Source organism: Natrix helvetica, assembly GCF_964273705.1.
Source record: "Natrix helvetica genome assembly, chromosome: 6".
Taxonomy (NCBI): domain Eukaryota; kingdom Metazoa; phylum Chordata; class Lepidosauria; order Squamata; family Natricidae; genus Natrix; species Natrix helvetica.
Window position 1 is genome coordinate 66,116,069 of NC_138553.1, and position 19,576 is coordinate 66,135,644.

A 19,576-nucleotide genomic window follows, 5' to 3' on the forward strand; every position below is an offset into this window, starting at 1 on the left:
TAATTTTAATATATTTTTATTATTAATAATGTATGATGCTTCAAAATTAAAATGTATTCTGGAAATGCATTTACAATATACTGCACAGCAGGTACTAATTTTAACTGGGATATTCTCTCTGATGACTCAGAAATTGTTGTCAGATGCTGGTCAGATAATGTGCCAATAGCCTTGGGTTTTAAACATTAGTAAAAATATCAACAAGCTGTATTTCAAACTGCTCAAAATACTCTTTTATTCCACAACAACTCATCTAATGCTCCAAGATGAAATGCCAATTAGCAAGAATTTTGATCGTTCTGAGTAACAAGTAACAAGACACCAAGTTGAGGGACTTTATGCCAAATGCTGCACATTAAGATAGAGCCATGATGGCGAACCTATGGCATGTGTGCCACAGGTGGCACAAATAGCCATATTTGCTGGCACACCAGCCATCAGCTCCACTGCACATGCATGTGCCGGCCAGCTGATTTTCAGCCTCCCAGAGGGCATGGGAGGTCGTTTTCACCCTCCCCAGGCTTCAAGAAAGTCTCCAGAGCCTGGGGAGGGGTTGCGCATGCATGCGCGTGAGGGTTTGTGTGTGTTGCTCGTACATGCGCAGGTGGGCAGGGAGGATTGAATTGGTGTGGGCACGCATGCGTGCACAATAGTGCGCACATATACAATTGTGGCATGGCATAAGTAAAAGGTTAGCCATCACTGAGATAGAGTACTCTCCAGATGGTTTTGACCACAACTCCTTCAATTCCTTGGTTGTGGCTGGAGATGGATGCAACTGAAGTTCAAAAGATTGAAGGCCACCTGGTTGCCTACTTTTCACATAGAAGATGATAAACAATCCATTCATTATTAGACTAAATCAAACTCAAGGCCCATGGGCCAGATCCGGCCTGTGATGTGCTTCAATCTGGCCCATGGGGCTAGCCTGGAAGTAGCAAAGGATCAGCTCACAGTGCCTCTGGCAGCTAAAATGGGGTGCAGGGGACCACTTGTGGCCCCCCATGCAGCCCGTTTTTGGCCTGGACTGCCTTCTAAAGCACTTTGCCAGCCAAAACAGGATGCAAGGGAGAATTACAATGCTGATCCAGCCCTTGAAGAAATCCAGATTGACCCCCGTGGACTAAATCAAGAAGAAAAATTGTCTTGCCAGCATGTGTAGAAAATATTAGCTTCCCAAGAATGTTACTTTCCATCTGAATATCAGAGGGAAGTGTTTGTTGCAGACCAAATCTTATCTGAAAATATTATTGATTTGGTTTATAGGAGCACTGATTTTAGTTTTTATGTTGCTGTTTCCATTTATTGAAAATAATAAAGGGTCTACTCAGAGCTCACCACCTGCCATCATTCAAAAGGTGCCAATGAGCCAAGTACTTTGTTCTGATTCTCCGAGGCTGATTTAAAAGAAGAATAAACCTGGCATTTTCACAAACTTCATAGGATAGATGAAGAATTTTATGGAGCCATTTTATGGAGATAAAATGTCACTAGGTTTTATGTACTGAGACATCTGCATATTTCTTCACAGCTGAGTCCTCTTGATGAAGGCTGATCATGCGTTTAATTTTACAGATCTCTCTTCTGATAAGTTCTCTGCACAAGACCAAATGTCTCATTAAAGTCTCTCCTTTCTTCTTGTATTCTGACACAAAAATGTTGCCTGTAAACATGATGTATCTTTCTGGAAAATAGAATGACCTCAGGCTTTTACTGCTTCTTTCTTTCATTCATTCCGAAAATATGAACTTTTCCAGAATCTAAAATGGTCGATGAAATCAATCAAATAACTATTCTTCCTTCACCAAAAATGCACTGAGACAAGATCCAAGTTAATAAAACAGTGTTTAAATCAAGAATACCTGAAAGAATATAACAGTCAATACTTCTACTTTGCCATGTATTTATTTTTTAAAGTATATATAACATTAAAGCAAAGTTATGAGGAAATAGGCTGGCCCAGCATTTGAGGAATGTGATATATTTGAATTTCTATATACCATAATGGATCTGGATATCACCTTCTAAACCACTGTATATATTGAATATTGTTTATCAACACCTTTTCTGTTTATAAGCATTCAACTGAGTTCATGCTTATTTAAATACATGTTTAACTATAAATGTTTATGAGGATTCATAAACAACATTTAGAGCATAGTTGGAAGGTGGAATGAATTTTAAAAAGAATATATATCAGAATGATAGCTATCTTTCTAGAATATTCTACTACTGTATATCCAGCTTATTGTTATTTGTTTCCTGCATCTCTCACTGTGCAATATCAAAAGTATAACTTAAGTCAACAATTTATATTTGTATTTAATCCTCTCCCTCAATGAAACAGAAAAGAGGCGATTGGTCTATCATTAATATGTTTTGTAATTCTATTGACTTCAGGGCAGCTGAAGAAAAAAGAAGAAGAATTGGATTTAGAGCAGGAGTGTCCAATCTTGTCGACTAGGACTTGTGGACTTCAATTCCCAGAATTCCCCAACCACCATGTTGAAGTGCACAGGTCTTACAGTTACCAAGGTTGGACTCTTGATTTAGAGGGTTCCCTCCTAGTTCCCAATAGATTAGATCTATGCCAGCCCATAATGAGATTTTATCACATTTAGCATGGTTTTATGTAGATACACAGTTGTTATTTATAATCTTTTCCACCTTCCTTGCTTGTAACCCATTAGCAAGGATGGTACCTCCTAAATGGTGTTTCTAATTTAATGTCTAGCAAGATTCTAAAATATGCCTGTCATACACACTTCTCAAAATTGAATTGTACTAGATAATTCAAGGAAAAGTTCTGGACCAAAGAGATCTACTATATAACCAAGGTGAAACTGTTCTTATGCAATTAAAATTTTCAGAGACAAATGTTGTCTCCCATTTCCATTCTATAATGGAATAACAATAATACTAACTTGAACAGATGTGTGTTGTTTTATTCACTAAATTGCAGTTGGTAGATAGTATCTTAATGAAAGTGAAATATTAAACCCCCAATGATATTACAAAATGCAGACTTGATAAGCTCTTGCTTTTTATTCGACTAATGCATTTTGTCAGTCAGGCATAAAAAAATGTTCTTGTCTTAAATTATATGATAACCATCAACAAAACAATCCTGACTGATTTAAACCAATGTTCTGATCCATTAGCTAAGAGTCAATGCTATACGACAAAACACAGCAGCATCCAAAAATGGTCATTTCTGTTTTTAGGAACTTTCAGTTGGTCTGGAACTTTGAGAATCAGTTTTTACCTGTCCCAGTTTTCGCTCTTTCCTTTCCACCCCCAAATAGTGATACTTTCCTGAAAATAGGGGGGGAAAGCATGTGATAACATGAAGTCTTGCCAATATTGACTTGAAACAAAGATTTATGAAAAATCAGATATTTCTTAGAGAAAGTGGCAGGATTCTGTATTCCTAAATGATTAGAGTTAATTTGATCATATGCTAGAACTCCTGCAGAAGAGGCTGTGCAGTGAGAAAATGACATGTGTGTTTGTTTGTTTGTGCTTGCAGGTGTGTGTGTGTGACTATGTGAATATGAATATGTTGTGAATACATTGTGTTCTTTCGGGTTCAGGTACATAAGCACATATACATATTTTCCCTTTCACAATCTCATGTCACATATGTTGATAGGTTTTGGTACTCTGCTACTGGGAATTATAATGAAAGAGAAGCTGAAAAAAACCCAGTTTGCAGCTCCCTGTTAAATTCTTGGCATTTACTTTAAAATATAAATTTCATACCTTTTGCAAGGAATATATTTAAATCTGGGATGGGCAAACTTTTAATAGCCAGGCCATGGGGAATTGGAAAATATTGACACAAAGACCTGGGTCACATCCTATTTGATTGTTGCCTGTATAAGAAGGTGAGACAGGTACCTTGGTCTATATACCAAATTAATGACCTATTGGGATCCCAATATTAAAACAACTGACCTTATGTGTGGCCAGAATCTGAAAATAACATTTAACAGAGCACAGTACTTAAGCAAAATGATTCAATTGAGATCTGCTTATGTGAGACTGATTGGAGTAGATTACAGGGGTGATTCCGAAATATAATTTTATCATATTTAATCTATATATCAAATTATTGTATTTTATTCCCATTTCATTTTAAATCATGTTTTATCCAATTCTATCTTAAATTGCTTTTATGAAATGTTAATAATAATCTGTTTCTGGAACTCTGTACTTTGATATGGCCCAAGAGCTAATCAATCAATCAATCAATCAAACAAACAATCAAGAGATACAAAGTGGCTATATCACACATTCTTCTTCATTGGGTGTATTTTAGTAGGCAGAATTGGAATTTTTTTTTGGACAGGTGTGTGACATTGTCTCCCTTGTTTAAACTGTTATTAAAACTAGTATATTTTACTTTAACATAGGGAAATGGAAACTCCTGTTTTAAAAAGGCAGGCAACCGCATCTTGAATCTGGAGCACAGAGGAAAATCAAGGAGCTGTTAAAAGGGAATTGGTGGGCTCATATCAATTGGATTATAGGTTTCCTTTTCCTGATTTGAATTCACATCATGAACTGAACCGGTAGTAATGGTGGCAGGAACCCACCCCTGCCTTGTAGGGAATGTTTCTGAGTCCTGTAATCATTTTAATGAATCAGTTCATTAAACTTTCTATATAACTGAACTCTCTTGAAATAATAAGGTCCACACTGTCTCAACTTTATTCATTTCTATACTGTTACTTCTGTAAAGCAATCAGCAACAAATCTTAATTTGCTTTTTCTTCCAAAAGAGCTCTTGGAAATGGAATGAATATGCCAACACAACACAACACAAGTGAGTATTCAACTCATCCCTCTTTGAAAAGTTGCTCAAGACTGATTAATCTAGTAGATTCTTGTATCAAACTTGTTTTCAAATTTGGCATCCCGAGAAAGATTTATGTGTCCCAATGATGAATGTGTATGTATCGAGCTAACATTGATACACAGTGGACCACATGGTCACCATTTTAAGAATGTGGAATGACAAGGAAACCAAAGTTGTGTAACCTGCTATTGCATCTTACTGTGTAGTCTGATGTGAGTGCTAATTAACCATCTATCATATAGTATTGCTAACACATTAGAGACAGGACAGTCTGAATTCTGGCAAAAAGCAGGTGAGTTTTTCCAGTGTGTTCTGATCAACAAATGGTTGAAGAAATGGTCTAATTGAGGAGGAGCACACTTTTCCAACCTGACATCAACTTTCTGATATTCCAGAAAATCCAGTGACTCAAGAAAGAAAGGAAAAAAAAATAATCTCAGGGCAGTGGACATGACAAGTCTGGTATTTATCCATATCCACCAGGAAAAAAAACGAAATTGCAAAAAAAAAAAAAAAAAAAAAAAAAAACTCTCTGACTTCTCAAATACTTTTTGATGTTTTTTTTTATCATTTTTAAGTTGCAGTAAAAAGACACTTTAAGGTCAGTGAACTCTGAGCAATGAGCAGGCTGCTATGCTGTCTGTTCCTCAATCCGCTGTCTCTGCCTTAAAATAGGCACAGGGGAATATTTCAAAAATATATTGCTGTGAACTTGAACTTTAGCACAGTTAATGTTCTCTGAAAAAGTCTATCAGCCATGCTATTTTCATCCTATTCTGCAAAAAAAAAAGGTCATGCTTTTTTTATATTTCCCTATTACAGGAAAGCCTATAGATAAAACTTTTTTTTTTTCCAAATCAAATCTTAAAGTGGCAGAAATTAAATCGGTTTGGCCACAAATGTGAAAACACAAATCTGAATTGAATCATGCCCTCTGTGAACTTTGAATCTGCAATATGAAATCAAATGGGCCTGCCTGATACAGATATTCTATCATTATTATCCATAGTGTGCCTAAAATAACATTTTCCCAATCTCTGTCAGGGGTGTCAAACTGGATTTCTCTGAGGGCTGAATCAGCATTGTAGATCTCCTTCGCGGGCCGGCGGGGGTGGTGGTAATGGAACGAATGCCTCCTGCAGCATCCTGCCAGCCAAAGCGAGGCATAGGGAGGCACACACAGCTTCCTGCACCCCATTTTCAGCCTGGATGGCCTCTTGCAGAGTGCTACAGTGCTGCAGAGGCTGAAAATGGGGTACGGGGGCATACATCCCCCATGCCCTGTTTTGGCCACCAAAGGCACCATGGGCCAGTCTTTTGTTATTTCTAGGTCAGCCCCATGGTCCAGATTTAAGTACCCCGTGATCCAGATCAGCGTTACTGCCAGTTCACTTTGCACACGCCTTCCACTACCCAATTTCCACTACCAGTTTGCCGGAACTGGTGTGAACTGGTAGCAACCCACCTCTGGCCCAGATCCAGCACACGAGCCTTGAGTTTGATACCCCTGTCTTAAGTTAAGGTTCTTGGTGTGCAACATAATTTTTATTGCTTGTCCAGAATAAAAGCCCTCATTTCAGCACATCCCTCAAAATGGCAACGAAACAAGTCTCAACATTTGCAAAACATTCCTTTATTAATAGAAATAAATTATTTAGTATAAAAATGTGCATGCGTCAACCATTGCATTTATCATTAGCACAACGCAGGGTTTCAGTTCAGTCAGCCATCACAAGAAACAAACTTCATCTTCTTATACAAGTTGAACAAGTGTGGAACAGGAATGGAGTTTCTCACAATCACAAAAAAGTACTTACAAGTATAACATCAGACATGGTTTTATTTCAACAGATTTTTTTTTCACAAGCTAACATTTTGTTTTCCTTTTGTGATTCACCTTTTTTCATGAGTAAACAGTTCAGACATTTGACAGGCAATCATAATATATAATTCTGGGCCATTTCCCCCCCAACCCACCCATGCCTCCTGCTATGGCCACATGGTCAATCTTTGTCCTTTTACAGCTTAGTCTGTTTTCTAGAGACATTTCAGAGGCTGAATTCTCATGATGTGATGGTCAACGTTGTTCTTCAGTTCACATATTGTGAGTCTTCAGGTATGATTGGTTTCACCATTCAGTTTGCATGATTGCTATAGCTGACGTAGGTCGTCTTGGTGGAGGAAGCTGCAAAGGAAAAACAAATCCAAATCAGCTAATTGAATAAAGGAATTTTTAAATTATGGTTAGGGAAAGAGAGGGAGGGACCTGTATTGAAGCAGCTTAATATTCTTAGAAATTATCTGGGCTGATTTGAGATACTGGGACAACTTGAAAAAAATATTTGTAATTAAATACAGCTAATCATATTAATAGGCATGGAGATGTTGCCCCAATGCAGAATTAGGTCAATCACTGAATAATTGAAAGGGTTTATTTTACATTACTCTTACAGCTGCTATTGATGCTCTGTAAATTTGATAGATTTGCAATAGTGGTGAATATCTCTAGCTCAGGTGTAGGAAGAGGGTGGAATTTGTTCTCTGGGCTTCGTGGGCTGGTTTCTGAATTTTTCATTACCAGCCTAGGTAACATCATCATCCACTAAAGATGTTACCTAGCCTGGTGGGAAAAAAAAAAATTCAGAATCCAACTCCCAAGCATTTGATAAGATTCATTAGCACCATCTGATCCATTCATATGCATGCAATTCTATGATGTATTCATGCTACGAGCAGATTGTTCTTAAACCCAGAGACATAAACCCCAATCTTTTCCTTGGTGACTCCCCTGTCAATATTTCTGTTCCCCCCCCCCTCATTTTCTTTTAATCCATTGAAGTAAATGGCCCCTGTGAATGGGAATGTGTGAGAAAAGGTTAAAAAACTGAAGTAACTCTTGGGATTATATCCTGGCTGGTAAAAGTAATAGCTGTGAAGGGACAGACTTTGAATGTGTAGGTCCTGGAGCAAGAAAAATCTTTTTAGAGAATCATGTGTTCCTCTCTCGAGTGGCTAACCATGAAAAAAAAAATAGGCTTTAATTGTATTGTAGATTAAAATAATTAAATTGCATTGTAGATTAGATTAAGACAGCTGATTTGCCAAGGGTATCGTAATTATGTTGAAATTAGAGCCCAGATGGTGCACTCTGGCCCACTGTTCAACATTAATTTTTGCCACTGGATGTTGCTCATTCTGTGTAAGGTTAACTCTGAACTAAAAGTAGGCATGCGCCCTGCTTGGTGGAGAAGATTAAAGTATGCATTCTTTCCATTTCTAAAGAACAATTCTGTAATAATTTTAAATAATGAAACATTCATGCGAATATGTATACAGGTGACCCTTGTTTAACAACTACTTATTCAGCTACCATTCAGACCTATGATAGTGTTTAATGAATGGTATTTATGTCTTATCAGTGAAGTTCCTCCAACAGTCACATGACTATAATCTTAATGGTCGGCAACAAACCCAGATTTTCAACTGTCACAGCATACCAAGATCACATGACCACTATTTGCAAGCTTTCTTGCTGGCTTCTCACAAGGAAGATTGGTTGATGAGGAAGTTGACAAGAAGTCAGAAGATGTGGAGGATGTGTCAACTAGAAGACTCAGATCACAAAAGTGATTTGAAACATTATTGCAAATGTTGTTACAATGTACCTTTATGGAAGTGATAAAAAGCAAAATGATTGAAACATACTGATGATTTTGTGTTAAATTTAAAACTGCTAAGATGTATGTAAATGTTGATAATTTTCTATTTTTTTTGGTAAAAGTTGTGAGACCTGGGGGGGCTTCTCCCCCCCCCCCGCACGATGTAGCTGTCAAAATGTTCTATAACCTTTTAACCCCTTTTTCCCTGTAAAATTTTTAAAATCAATAAAATTTGGACAATAAAAAAAAAAGAAGTCAGAAGATGTGATTTTATGAGGTCCTCACTTAATGACCTTAATGATGGTAACCGGGAACTGCCTGAACTACAGTCACTAAGCATTGCATTTTGCAAGCATATTGTTCAGCAATAGAAATTCATGTCCCAGTTGCAATTATTAGGATTGCCTGCATTAAGTTGTGTATGTCTTCTGAACCATTGCAATTTTCACAGATATTATAAAAGGATTAAAGAAATATGTATGGGAATATTTCTCCCCAACTGACAGAGAGCTTAAGTAGAGTATGCTTTTATGCAAATATGCTTTTACAATTGCGATTTCAATGCATAAGCAGAAGAATGGTATAATGGAAGGAGTTCTTCATTGATACCAAATCTATGATGATGCAACAACAGGATCAAGAAACACAAATTACACCCAACTTTGATTTGAGATAAAAGATAGCTACAAGTTTTTTTTCTGGTGGGATTAAATCAGAGCTGTATCTGAATACCAACCCAAGTTCTTTTATAGGGACTGGCCCTTGGGTTGTTGCTTAAAATGTTCATCCCAAGTCTGGTTGCTAACCAAATTAATTTGGCTGAATGCCAACAGTTTATGCAGTAACGATTGTGACACACCTTTTGTGTGTTAACAATCTGCATTAACTATTTAGAGAATATATTTGTTGTGGCCCGCCAGTGGAGTTGGAAGCAGATTCGGACAGTGAGGAGGTTGGGGAGAATCATGGGCCAGTCCTGGAGTCTGGGGAAAGCTCTGATGAAGGCTCTGTGTCAGAAGCAGAGAGGGAGCCAGAGCCATATGCCAGTTATCAGCTGTCTTCAGAGTCAGTTCAGTGAGGCAGATGAACAGCTGGAGCCTGTTCCCAGTGTGCGCATGCGTAGAATTGCCAGATGAAGGGAACAGCAAAAGAACAGGAGTCAACTTGGGAGTAAGGCGGAGAGTAAATTGCCCCCCCCCAGAGGAAATAAAAAAGGAGTGAAAGGGGAGGGGAAATTGCAAGAGACAATTTGGGTAGTTCGCTTAATTGGTTTGTGACTCTCCGAGACTCCTTGCCAAGTTTTGCAGATATCGGCCTATCAGCCTTCCAAGCCAGATAAGGTCTGTGACTGTAAATCCTTCTTTGAAACACTTTGCTGGATTAAGGACCAGAAGTTTGCTTCATGTTCTTGGGAAGCCTAGATCAGAACAATATTCTATTTCTATGAGAAAAACACAGACCTTGGAGGATGAACCCTACAACCTGCACAAAATGTCTTTCTATCCATATCAATGAGCATCATACAAATGACCATAACATTAGCAAAAGCAACGGGTACCACAAAATTGGTGGTGAGTCTCTCAGAAGTCTCAATTTTATCTGATCTGGTAAACTAAACGGTCTTTGTTATTTTGGTCTTTTTCATTTGATTTTAGCTGAGTGCCTCTTCAAGATGTAGATAATCCTCCGTTCCTGAGGTCCAACAAATGCATGAGATGTATGTATCACTATGTGATGCTTAGGTTTCAAAGAGTAAAAATAACAATAGCACTTAGACTTATATACCACTTTCATAGTGCTTTTACAGCCCTCTCTAAGCAGTTTATAGAGTCAGCCTATTGCCCCCCAATTATCTGGGTCCTCATTTTAGCCACCTCGGAAGGATGGAAGGCTGAATCAATCTTGAGCCTGGTGAGATTTGAACTGCTGAACTGCAGCTAGGAGTCAGCTGAAGTAGCCTGCCGTACTGTACTCTAACTACTGCACCACCTTGGCTCTATAAAAAGTGTTTTAAAGCCACAGAACAGCAAACCCTGGTTCTGTACCGTCTGCCATTCATTCAATTAACTGAAAAGATGAAGGAGATGAAAGGATGAAGCATCATTTGAGCCCAAGTTTACAGATTGAAAACAACTTTGAGCATTTTGGGGGAGGTGGGAGTGGGGGGGGGGGACCTGCCATTTGCCATGCAAGCAAGCTTACTGTTTTCTTTAAATTCTTTCTCTTGGGCAATGAAGCACTTGTGCTCTAATCTAATCTAGCTCTTGAGGGATCTTTATTGTTTATTATTTTGTTTTCAAATGAAAAAAAAGCTGTGTGCTATGCAGCGTACATGCACTTTACAGGTATGGCTATCCTGATGAGGTTTTAGACTGCAAAGGCAAAATTGCTAACAATTATGGCAGAAAAGAAGATTTGTGCTGTTTTTATCCTGTTCTTAGGTGAGATTATAGTGAATCCACTAATGTTGTTTATTTCTTTGCTGGCTTCATTTCTGTGGTTGTTTGTAAGGTAGGCACGTTTAACTGCAGAAAGGCATTAAAATATTTTAATTACTATGAAAAAAAGTATTGTTTTTATCAAATATCTGGGAGTTGGGTGGTTGATAGTAGTCAGTATGCACCTTTGTTATTTTTATGGCCCGCTTTCCAATTGTTTTCTATGGCAGAGCACTTGAAGATATTACTGTATGTTCTGAGATTGCCCTATATTAATGAAAAGTTGGTTTTTGGAAGTGGCACCCATTTTAAAGTAAGGTTTTGCTCCCATGTCATGTGCATCTCAATAATTGTACCTTGAATATTCACTCTATACCAGTTTAGTTTGCAAGGAAAATATAAAATGTATAAAACATACATTTTAGTTGCACAATATCAGCAGGTCGGATATTATACTCAAAGAGATGATATCAAAAGAGAAAAGGCTAATGGGTTGGATGGGTAGAAAAGTCGGTGAATTGATAATATGAACAAATAAACAACGATTAGGAAAATCTACTTGCTGAATATATGCCAGTTTACAATGTGTCCTTTAAAAAGTCATATAGATAAATTTGTTGTAACAAATTTTGATGTGGAAGGTCAGAATTTGATCCAACCACAGAAACATTGCTTTAAATCTATTATTGAAAAAAATATATATACCAGTATTTTGGAACTTGCAATTTAACTTAACATTGCCTTCCACTTTCTAGAGTAGTGTAACAAAGTAGGACAGAAAATATTAGAATAATCTCTGTTTATCCTCATATTAGAAGCACTACAATATTAGTAATAAATATGACTAATAAACTATTCCCTGATAAATGTATGCATGAGTTGACCTTGAAAAACAGCAACCACAATTCTAATCTTATAGATGATCTGCAGCCAACAATCATCCCATAGCAAATATTATTAGAGTTTTTCCATTAGGAGATAGGAATACAATATCATGAAAATATCAATATGAAAGAAACAGTTAGTTAATAGTAGGAAGTAGATTCAATTGATCTTAAAACAATGTGCTGGAAGATATCCTGGCAGTTTGGGCCAACTGTATTGAACTCCAAGCTAAAGTAAAAAAAAAAAAAAAAGCTATAGTGACATTACAAGCCTAAATTTATTTATTTATTGGTATTTCTATACTTCCTTTGTGCTGAAAATTACGGAGGCAGTGCATAACAATTCAAAAACAAGCGATGAAATTACTAAACCGTGAAAAGAAGAAGCCAATCTTTAAAATAACAATAGAGTAACAACAATGATTTCTATGTATTCCATGGAGCTCATTGTTCCTGCTGCTAAGAAAATGAGAAAAAGATTTTGCAGCATAGCTGCAATTGAAATGACTAACTAAAAGGAATGTTTTGAATCTTCATTGGAAAAAAAATAAGTGGGATCCAATGGCAACTCAATAGAAACTCTATGAACATCTTTGGAAATGTCACAGGAGATCAACTCTGGATTCCTAATAAATGGACCCAAAGAAATAGTGGTCTGCCCTATAAAGCTACAATTTCAGATTTTATTTACCACCCAACTTTGCAGCAAGGAGTATTTAGGTATTCAAACTGCATAGTATATTGTACAGAGGTCCTAACATGTGGCCAACACTCTGAATTGAGCCAAGAAACAACTGACAACCAGGGCATTTCTTCCAAAATTTAGATAATGATATTTGTGTATGATTATATATAATCATACACAAATTAGCAGTCCAACTGTTATAAATAAAGCTTCCAGATACTTTCAGCCTCATGTCCCAAAACAGATATGAGGGTTCTCCAGGGAAATCCTAGATATTTGGGTGCCCTCAAGTCAGTCTTGACTTCTGGTGACCTTATGGATACATTCCTAGACATTTAGAGTGGTTTTATTGGTGTCGTTTTTGCTTCTTTGTTTCCCCTTTTTGCTATTCAAGCATTTCAAATTGCTGTCATTAACTGTGATCTGACTCACAATTAAGATGGTAATTATATTCTAGGGACCAATTTTTAACACTGGTACATTATAGACCGCTAGGTTTTCCTTCCTCCTTCCTTCCTTCCTTTTTTCCTAATTCAAAAGGAACAGATACATAAAATTGATATTGAACAATGTCTTCTCTTGTTGCTAGGCTCTTTTAGTTACAAAACAGGCATGCATTGTAAAGCTTCTATGCTAAGCAATGAGCTCGGAAGAGAATGAAAAGATAACAAATTTGCTCACACTAGGATAGTCTTTTCTAATGTGTTATAACTTCATATGGATGAGAGACAGGGGTGGGTTCCTACCTGTGATAGCTGTGCATGCGTGCACAGTTCAGTGTAAATTCGTATGCGAATGGCAAAGACCATGTAAACCTAATTTTTTTAAAAACATGCCGGCAGCAGCAGTGGAGACCAGGGTACCAGTTCATGGGTATAGCAAGCCTAGGCTGCTGCCGATTCTGCAACCAAGCCAAATTACCACTACCGGTTCACCCGAACCGGTGCAAACCAGTAGAAACCCACCTTTGATTAGAGAATGGAATAGAAGAAAGGAGAGGAGAAGAGAACCTTGGAAGTCTTCTAGGACAATCCCTGCTCAAACAGGAGACCTTTTACCATTTCAGATGGTAATGTCCTGCCTCTTCTTAAAAAAACTCCAGTGATAAAGCACCCACAATGTCTGAAGGCAAAGCTGTTCCACTGGTTAATTGTCCTCACTTTTAGGAAGTTTCTCTTTAATTCCAGGTTGCTTCTCTCCTTGATTAGTTTCCATTCATTGTTTCTTGTCCTGCCCTCTTTGGTGCTTTGGAAAATAAGTTGGTCTTTCTTTGTGGCAGCCCCTCAAATACTAGAACACTATCATGTCACCCCTAGACCTTTTTTTCTCTAGACTAGGCAAACCCAAATCCTGCAACCGCTCTTCAGATGTTTTTGTCTCTATGCCTTCATCAGTTTAGTTGATCTTCTTTGCACTTTTTCCAAAGTCTCAACATCTTAGCAGTATTCCAGGTGTGGTCTTATTAACGTTTTATAAACCAGTACTAATACTTCACATGACTTTGATTCTATGCCTCTGTTTGTACAACCAGGGATTATATTAGCTTTGTTGGTTTATATTTAAGTGATCATTCACTAGGAATCCAAGGTCCCTCTCACAGTTACTGTTTTTTGAGCCAGGTTTCACCTAATCTGAGCGAATATGAGCCAGCAGTGTGCAGCAGCTGCCAAAAAAGCCAACACAGTTCTAGGCTGCATCAACAGAGGGATAGAATCAAGATCACATGAAGGGTTAATACAACTTTATAATGCCTTGGTAAGGCCACACTTGGAATACTGCATTCAGTTTTGGTCGCCACGATGTAAAAAAAGATGTGGAGACTCTAGAAAGAGTGCAGAGAAGAGCAACAAAGATGATTAGGGGACTGGAGACTAAAACATATGAAGAATGGTTGCAGGAACTGGGTATGTCTAGTTTAATAGAAAGAATGACTAGGGGAGACATGATAGCAGTGATCCAATATCTCAGGGGTTGCCACAAAGAAGAGGGAGTCAAACTATTTTCCAAGGCACCTGAGGGTAGAACAAGAAGCAATGGGTGGAAACTAATCAAGGAGAGAAGCAACTTAGCACTGAGGAGAAACTTCCTGACAGTTAGAACAATTAATCAGTGGAACAAGTTGCTTCCAGAAGTTATGAAAGCCCCAACACTGGAAGTCTTTAAGAAGATGTTGGATTTATCTGAAACGGTATAGGGTTTCCTGCCTAGGCAGGGGGTTGGACTAGAAGACCTCCAAGATCCCTTCCAATTCTGCTATTGTATTGTAATATGTACTTGTACCTTTGTTTTTTTCCTGCCTAAGTGCACCTTGTTTTTTCTTGCCTAAGTATAAAATCTTCCTTTTCTCCACATTCAATTTCATTTTGTTGGGTAGGGCCCATTGTTTAAGTTTGTTAAGATCTTTTTGGATCCTGAGCTTGTCATTTGGGATGTTGACTATTCCTGCCAGCTTAGTATCATCTGAAAATTTGATGAGTTCCCCTTCCATTCCCTCATCTAAGTCATTTATGAAGGTATTAGATATTGACCTAAGAAGGAACCGTATGGTATTGCTTATGCCCTGCAACTTGTGATGATGCTGTCTATCCCAGATTTTTTTTACCTTACCAAGAAGTAGGTTGTGGTCTGCTTTGTAAAATGCCTGACTGAAATCTATTATGTCCACAGCATTTCACTGGTCTACTAATTTAGTCATTTTGTCAACAGTTTTGTGTTGGAAAAGGAAATTGGGTCTTTATAAAAACGGTTGAGATAATATATGCAGAGTGCTTTTAACACAGGCACACACAATGTAATATAAATATTAAGTGCCATATTCTTTCTCTATCAGAGCAGGGGAGGAAAGTGAGAATAACATAACTCTTAACAGTGAATTAATGTAAAAGTTGAGCTAGGGGACTGACTAGACTAAATGATATATAGGGAAGATTTTACTGACATTTGCAATTTCTTTGCATTATAGGAAGCAAAATCACATGTGACTGCCTCTCCAAAGCTTAGATGCATGCTGGCTAGAAGATTGATGCCTATTCCTTCCAGAAAATTATATGATTTATGCTTTCAATTGATTAAAGATATTTCTGTTTAATTATCTGGCTTTGCTTAATCATTTACATTTCAAAGAAAATTGCATACTACAAGCCCTCCAGGTGCTTTAATGAAGATCCTCAAAGAAAATGAACAATTTCTTTTGATATAACCTATAATTTAGTAAAACTAAAATTTGCTATCTGTTGCTAAATGGGGGCTCTTCTTAATACTTTCCTCTTCATCAAATTTAGGAATATTAATATTCCACATTATAATAATAGCAGAGTGGCTTTAAAATAACAAACATTATTTCATTTATTGTGGAAAACCAGCTATATTTTATTGGCATGGTCTGCTTCTAGAAAAAGTGATACAATGCCATAAAAATACAATTAATCAGCCAAGAATGATTCATGCAGAAATCAGTTCTATCTCATTTCTACATTCATTTGCAATACTTTCCCATGCCTTTCTATTTCAGTATATTTATTTTCAAATGTATTTTTTATAAGGCAAGAATTACACTGCAACATCTAAAGAAACACAAAAATGTAATAATTCTGTAGACATGCATTAAATCTGGCAAGAAGCAATCAAACCCATAACTTATGAACCGAACACAAATTTCATGCATCTCTGCAGTGCAACAGGGTGAAACAATCTGATTTAGATACCAATTTGAGTTATAAGGGAGACGAGAAGAAGGGAAGGAGGAATCGGTAGCTTTAAGCTTTTAAGTCACCGTCTCTCAAGTTTGGTGATTTAAATATAGGTGGATTTCAATTTCCAGAATTCCCCATCCATAAGGTCTGAGGAAACAATCCCAACTTTAGTAGCTTCTATTCAGGGGTGGGCTGCTTCAGGTTCACCCGGGTTCAGAAGAAACTGTAGCTAATATTATAGCCGGTTCTGGGCCATTTTGAATTTAAGTTCAGGGCCTGTGCAGAGGCTCCAGGAGAGGAAAAAAACAGCTCTCCTGGAAGACCCCTGGAGCCTGGGGGTTGCAATTTTTGCCCTCCCAGAGGCTCAAGGAAAGCCTCTGGACCTTGGGGAAGGCAAAAATTATATACACACCGCCATGGTGCAGGAGGTGACTAGGCCCCACCCACTATGGCCACACCCACCCAGCTACCAGGCAGAGAAGCCGTTGCCGAAATATTTGAAGCCTACTCCTGCTTCTATTTCTCTAAGAAGGCAAGGTACAATAATACCACCAATGAAAATGAGTGTTAGATTAGTTATAAACATACAATAACAAACATTCTTATTAATAGGCACGATTTCATCAAAACTGAAATTCATGCAACATGGTGTGATACTGTTTCCTTAAGAATATATGCATTTTATAAATAGAATGTGTTTATAAGGAGAAACCTATTTGTATTTCCTTTGTATTTCTTTTGTATTTACATACATACATACATACATACATACATACATACATGCCTAACGACATGTTAAAAAGAAGAGTTACATTCTAACTTTCTCCATAAAGTCTAGGCTGAATTAGTATTTTCCAAAAAGCTCCTGTTTTCATCCATTCTGTAAAAGAGCTTCATTTAAATTCTACAAAGCAAGGTCTTCTCCAGAATAGACCTTGGCACACCCCCCCCCCCAGGGGACATTAAAATCTTATTTTAATCCTAGAATTTATACTTTTGGCCATGGTATACCACAGCCTCCAATTTATGGAATACACATTTTATGACTTTTGGCTACCAGGAGCATAACTATATCATGGTGTTAAAAATGCTTATAACAGCCTCCTTAGCTGAATAAGAAGCCTACATTGACAGTGGAATTTACATAGAAAATTTATCTATATTCTTGTGAACCGCATTTTAGGATTTAAAAATAAAATAACAAAATAACCAGTATTCTCAGATTTCCACTTATGTCTTGATTCCATTAATATTCTCTTAGGTATCACCCACAATTTACCATAATTAACTTCCTAATTTTGGGATTTTACAACCCCAAGGGGTAATATTTCAGTTTCAAGCCTGTGAGTTGCAATATGAAATACACACAGAAAGCATAGATCTTGTAAATTTGGCATAACAAACCCAAGGAACAGGCTTTTAAAGACCAGTTTTGAATAAATCTAAATAAAACTGTGGAAATACATAGATTTTGACTCCTTAAATAGTTGCTGTTTCTGTATTTCTGTCAAGCATTTACAACGAAAATTCCAATAAGTGGCATGTATTAAAAGAAATACCTTCTTATTTTCCTAAGAGGAAGCATAACTAGTTTAGATAAAGTGAATTATATATATCCTTACATAATGACATGCATTTATATAGAGTTGACTATCCATACAGGTGAAACTCGAAAAATTAGAATATCGTGCAAAAGTTCATTTATTTCAGTAATGCAACTTAAAAGGTGAAACTAATGTATGAGGTAGACTCATTACATGCAAAGCAAGATAGTTCAAGCCATGATTTGTCATAATTGTGATGATTATGGCGTACAGCTCATGAAAACCCCAAATCCACAACCTCAGAAAATTAGAATATTACATGCAATCAATAAAACAAGGATTGTACATAGAACAATATCGGACCTCTGAAAAGTATAAGCATGCATATGTACTCAGTACTTCGTTTGGGCCCCTTTTGCAGCAATTACTGCCTCAATGCGACGTGGCATGGAAGCTATCAGCACTGCCTCAATGCGACGTGGCACTGCTGATGTGTTATAGAAGACCAGGATGCTTCAATAGTGGCCTTCAGCTCTTCTGCATTGTTCGGTCTCACATCTCTCATCTTTCTCTTGGCAATGCCCCATAGATTCTCTATGGGGTTCAGGTCAGGCGAGTTTGCTGGCCAATCAAGTACAGTAATCCCACGGTCATTGAACCAGGTTTTGGTGCTTTTGGCAGTGTGGGCTGGTGCCAAGTCCTGCTGGAAAATGAAGTGAGCATCCCCATAAAGCTCATCTGTGGAAGGAAGCATGAAGTTCTCCAAAATCTCCTGGTAGACGGCTGCGTTGACCCTGGACTTAATGAAGCACAGTGGACCAACACCAGCAGATGACATGGCTCCCCAAATCAACACAGACTGTGGAAACTTCACACTGGACTTCAAGCATCTTGCAGTGTGTGCCTCTCCGTTCTTCCTCCATACTCTGGGTCCTTGGTTTCCAAATGAGATGCAAAAGTTGCTCTCATCAGAAAAGAGGACTTTAGACCACTGAGCAACAAACCAGGTTTGTTTTTCTTTAGCCCAGGTAAGATGCTTCTGACGTTGTTTATTGTTCAGGAGCGGCTTGACAAGAGGAATATGACGTTTGAAGCCCATGTCCAGAATCCGTCTGTGTGTGGTAGCTCTTGATGCACTGACTCCAGCCTCAGTCCACTCCTTGTGAAAGTCCCAACACTTTTGAATGGCCTTTTTCTGCCAATCCTCTCCAGGCTGCGGTCATCCCTGCTGCTTGTGTACTTTTTTCTTCCACACTTTCCCCTTCCACATAACCTTTTATTAATGTGCTTTAATACAGCACTTTGGGAACATCCATCTTCTTTTGCAATTACCTTTTGAGGCTTTCCCTCCTTATGGAGGGTGTCAATGATGGTTTTCTGCCCAACTGTCAGGTCAGCAGTCTTTCCCATGATTGTGATTCCTACTGAACCAGACTGAGAGACCATTTAAAGGCTCAGAAACCCTTTGCAGGTGTTATGGCTTAATTAGCTGATTAGAGTGGGACACTTTGAGCCTAGAATAGTGCACCTTTTCACAATATTCTAATTTTCTGATATTGTGGATTTGGGTTTTTTATGAGCTATAAGCCATAATCATCACAATTATGACAAATCACAGCTTGAACTATCTTGCTTTGCATGTGGTGAGTCTATCTCATATATTAGTTTCACCTTTTAAGTTGTATTACTGAAATAAATGAACTTTTGCATGATATTCTAATTGACCAGACCAATATCCCATCCATGATTACAAATAGAGAATGAAGGCAACAACTTTCTCTAGTTGCTCTTTCACAGTTCAGCTTTAAAAACT

At 37.7% G+C, this 19,576-nt stretch overlaps 1 protein-coding gene across 4 annotated transcripts in view; it reads right to left on the reverse strand.

The window, feature by feature from the left end:
- Window positions 1–6,487: 6,487 nt before the first annotated feature.
- Window positions 6,488–19,576, reverse strand: part of GRM8 (glutamate metabotropic receptor 8) — a 540,632-nt gene continuing 527,543 nt past the window's right edge. For all 4 annotated transcript variants that reach the window (XM_081957711.1, XM_081957713.1, XM_081957712.1 and 1 more), the window contains one exon: window positions 6,488–7,046. In XM_081957711.1, coding sequence (XP_081813837.1) covers window positions 6,997–7,046 — 50 coding nt within the window. In that variant the 3' untranslated portion in view covers window positions 6,488–6,996. The remainder of the gene's footprint in view (window positions 7,047–19,576) is intronic.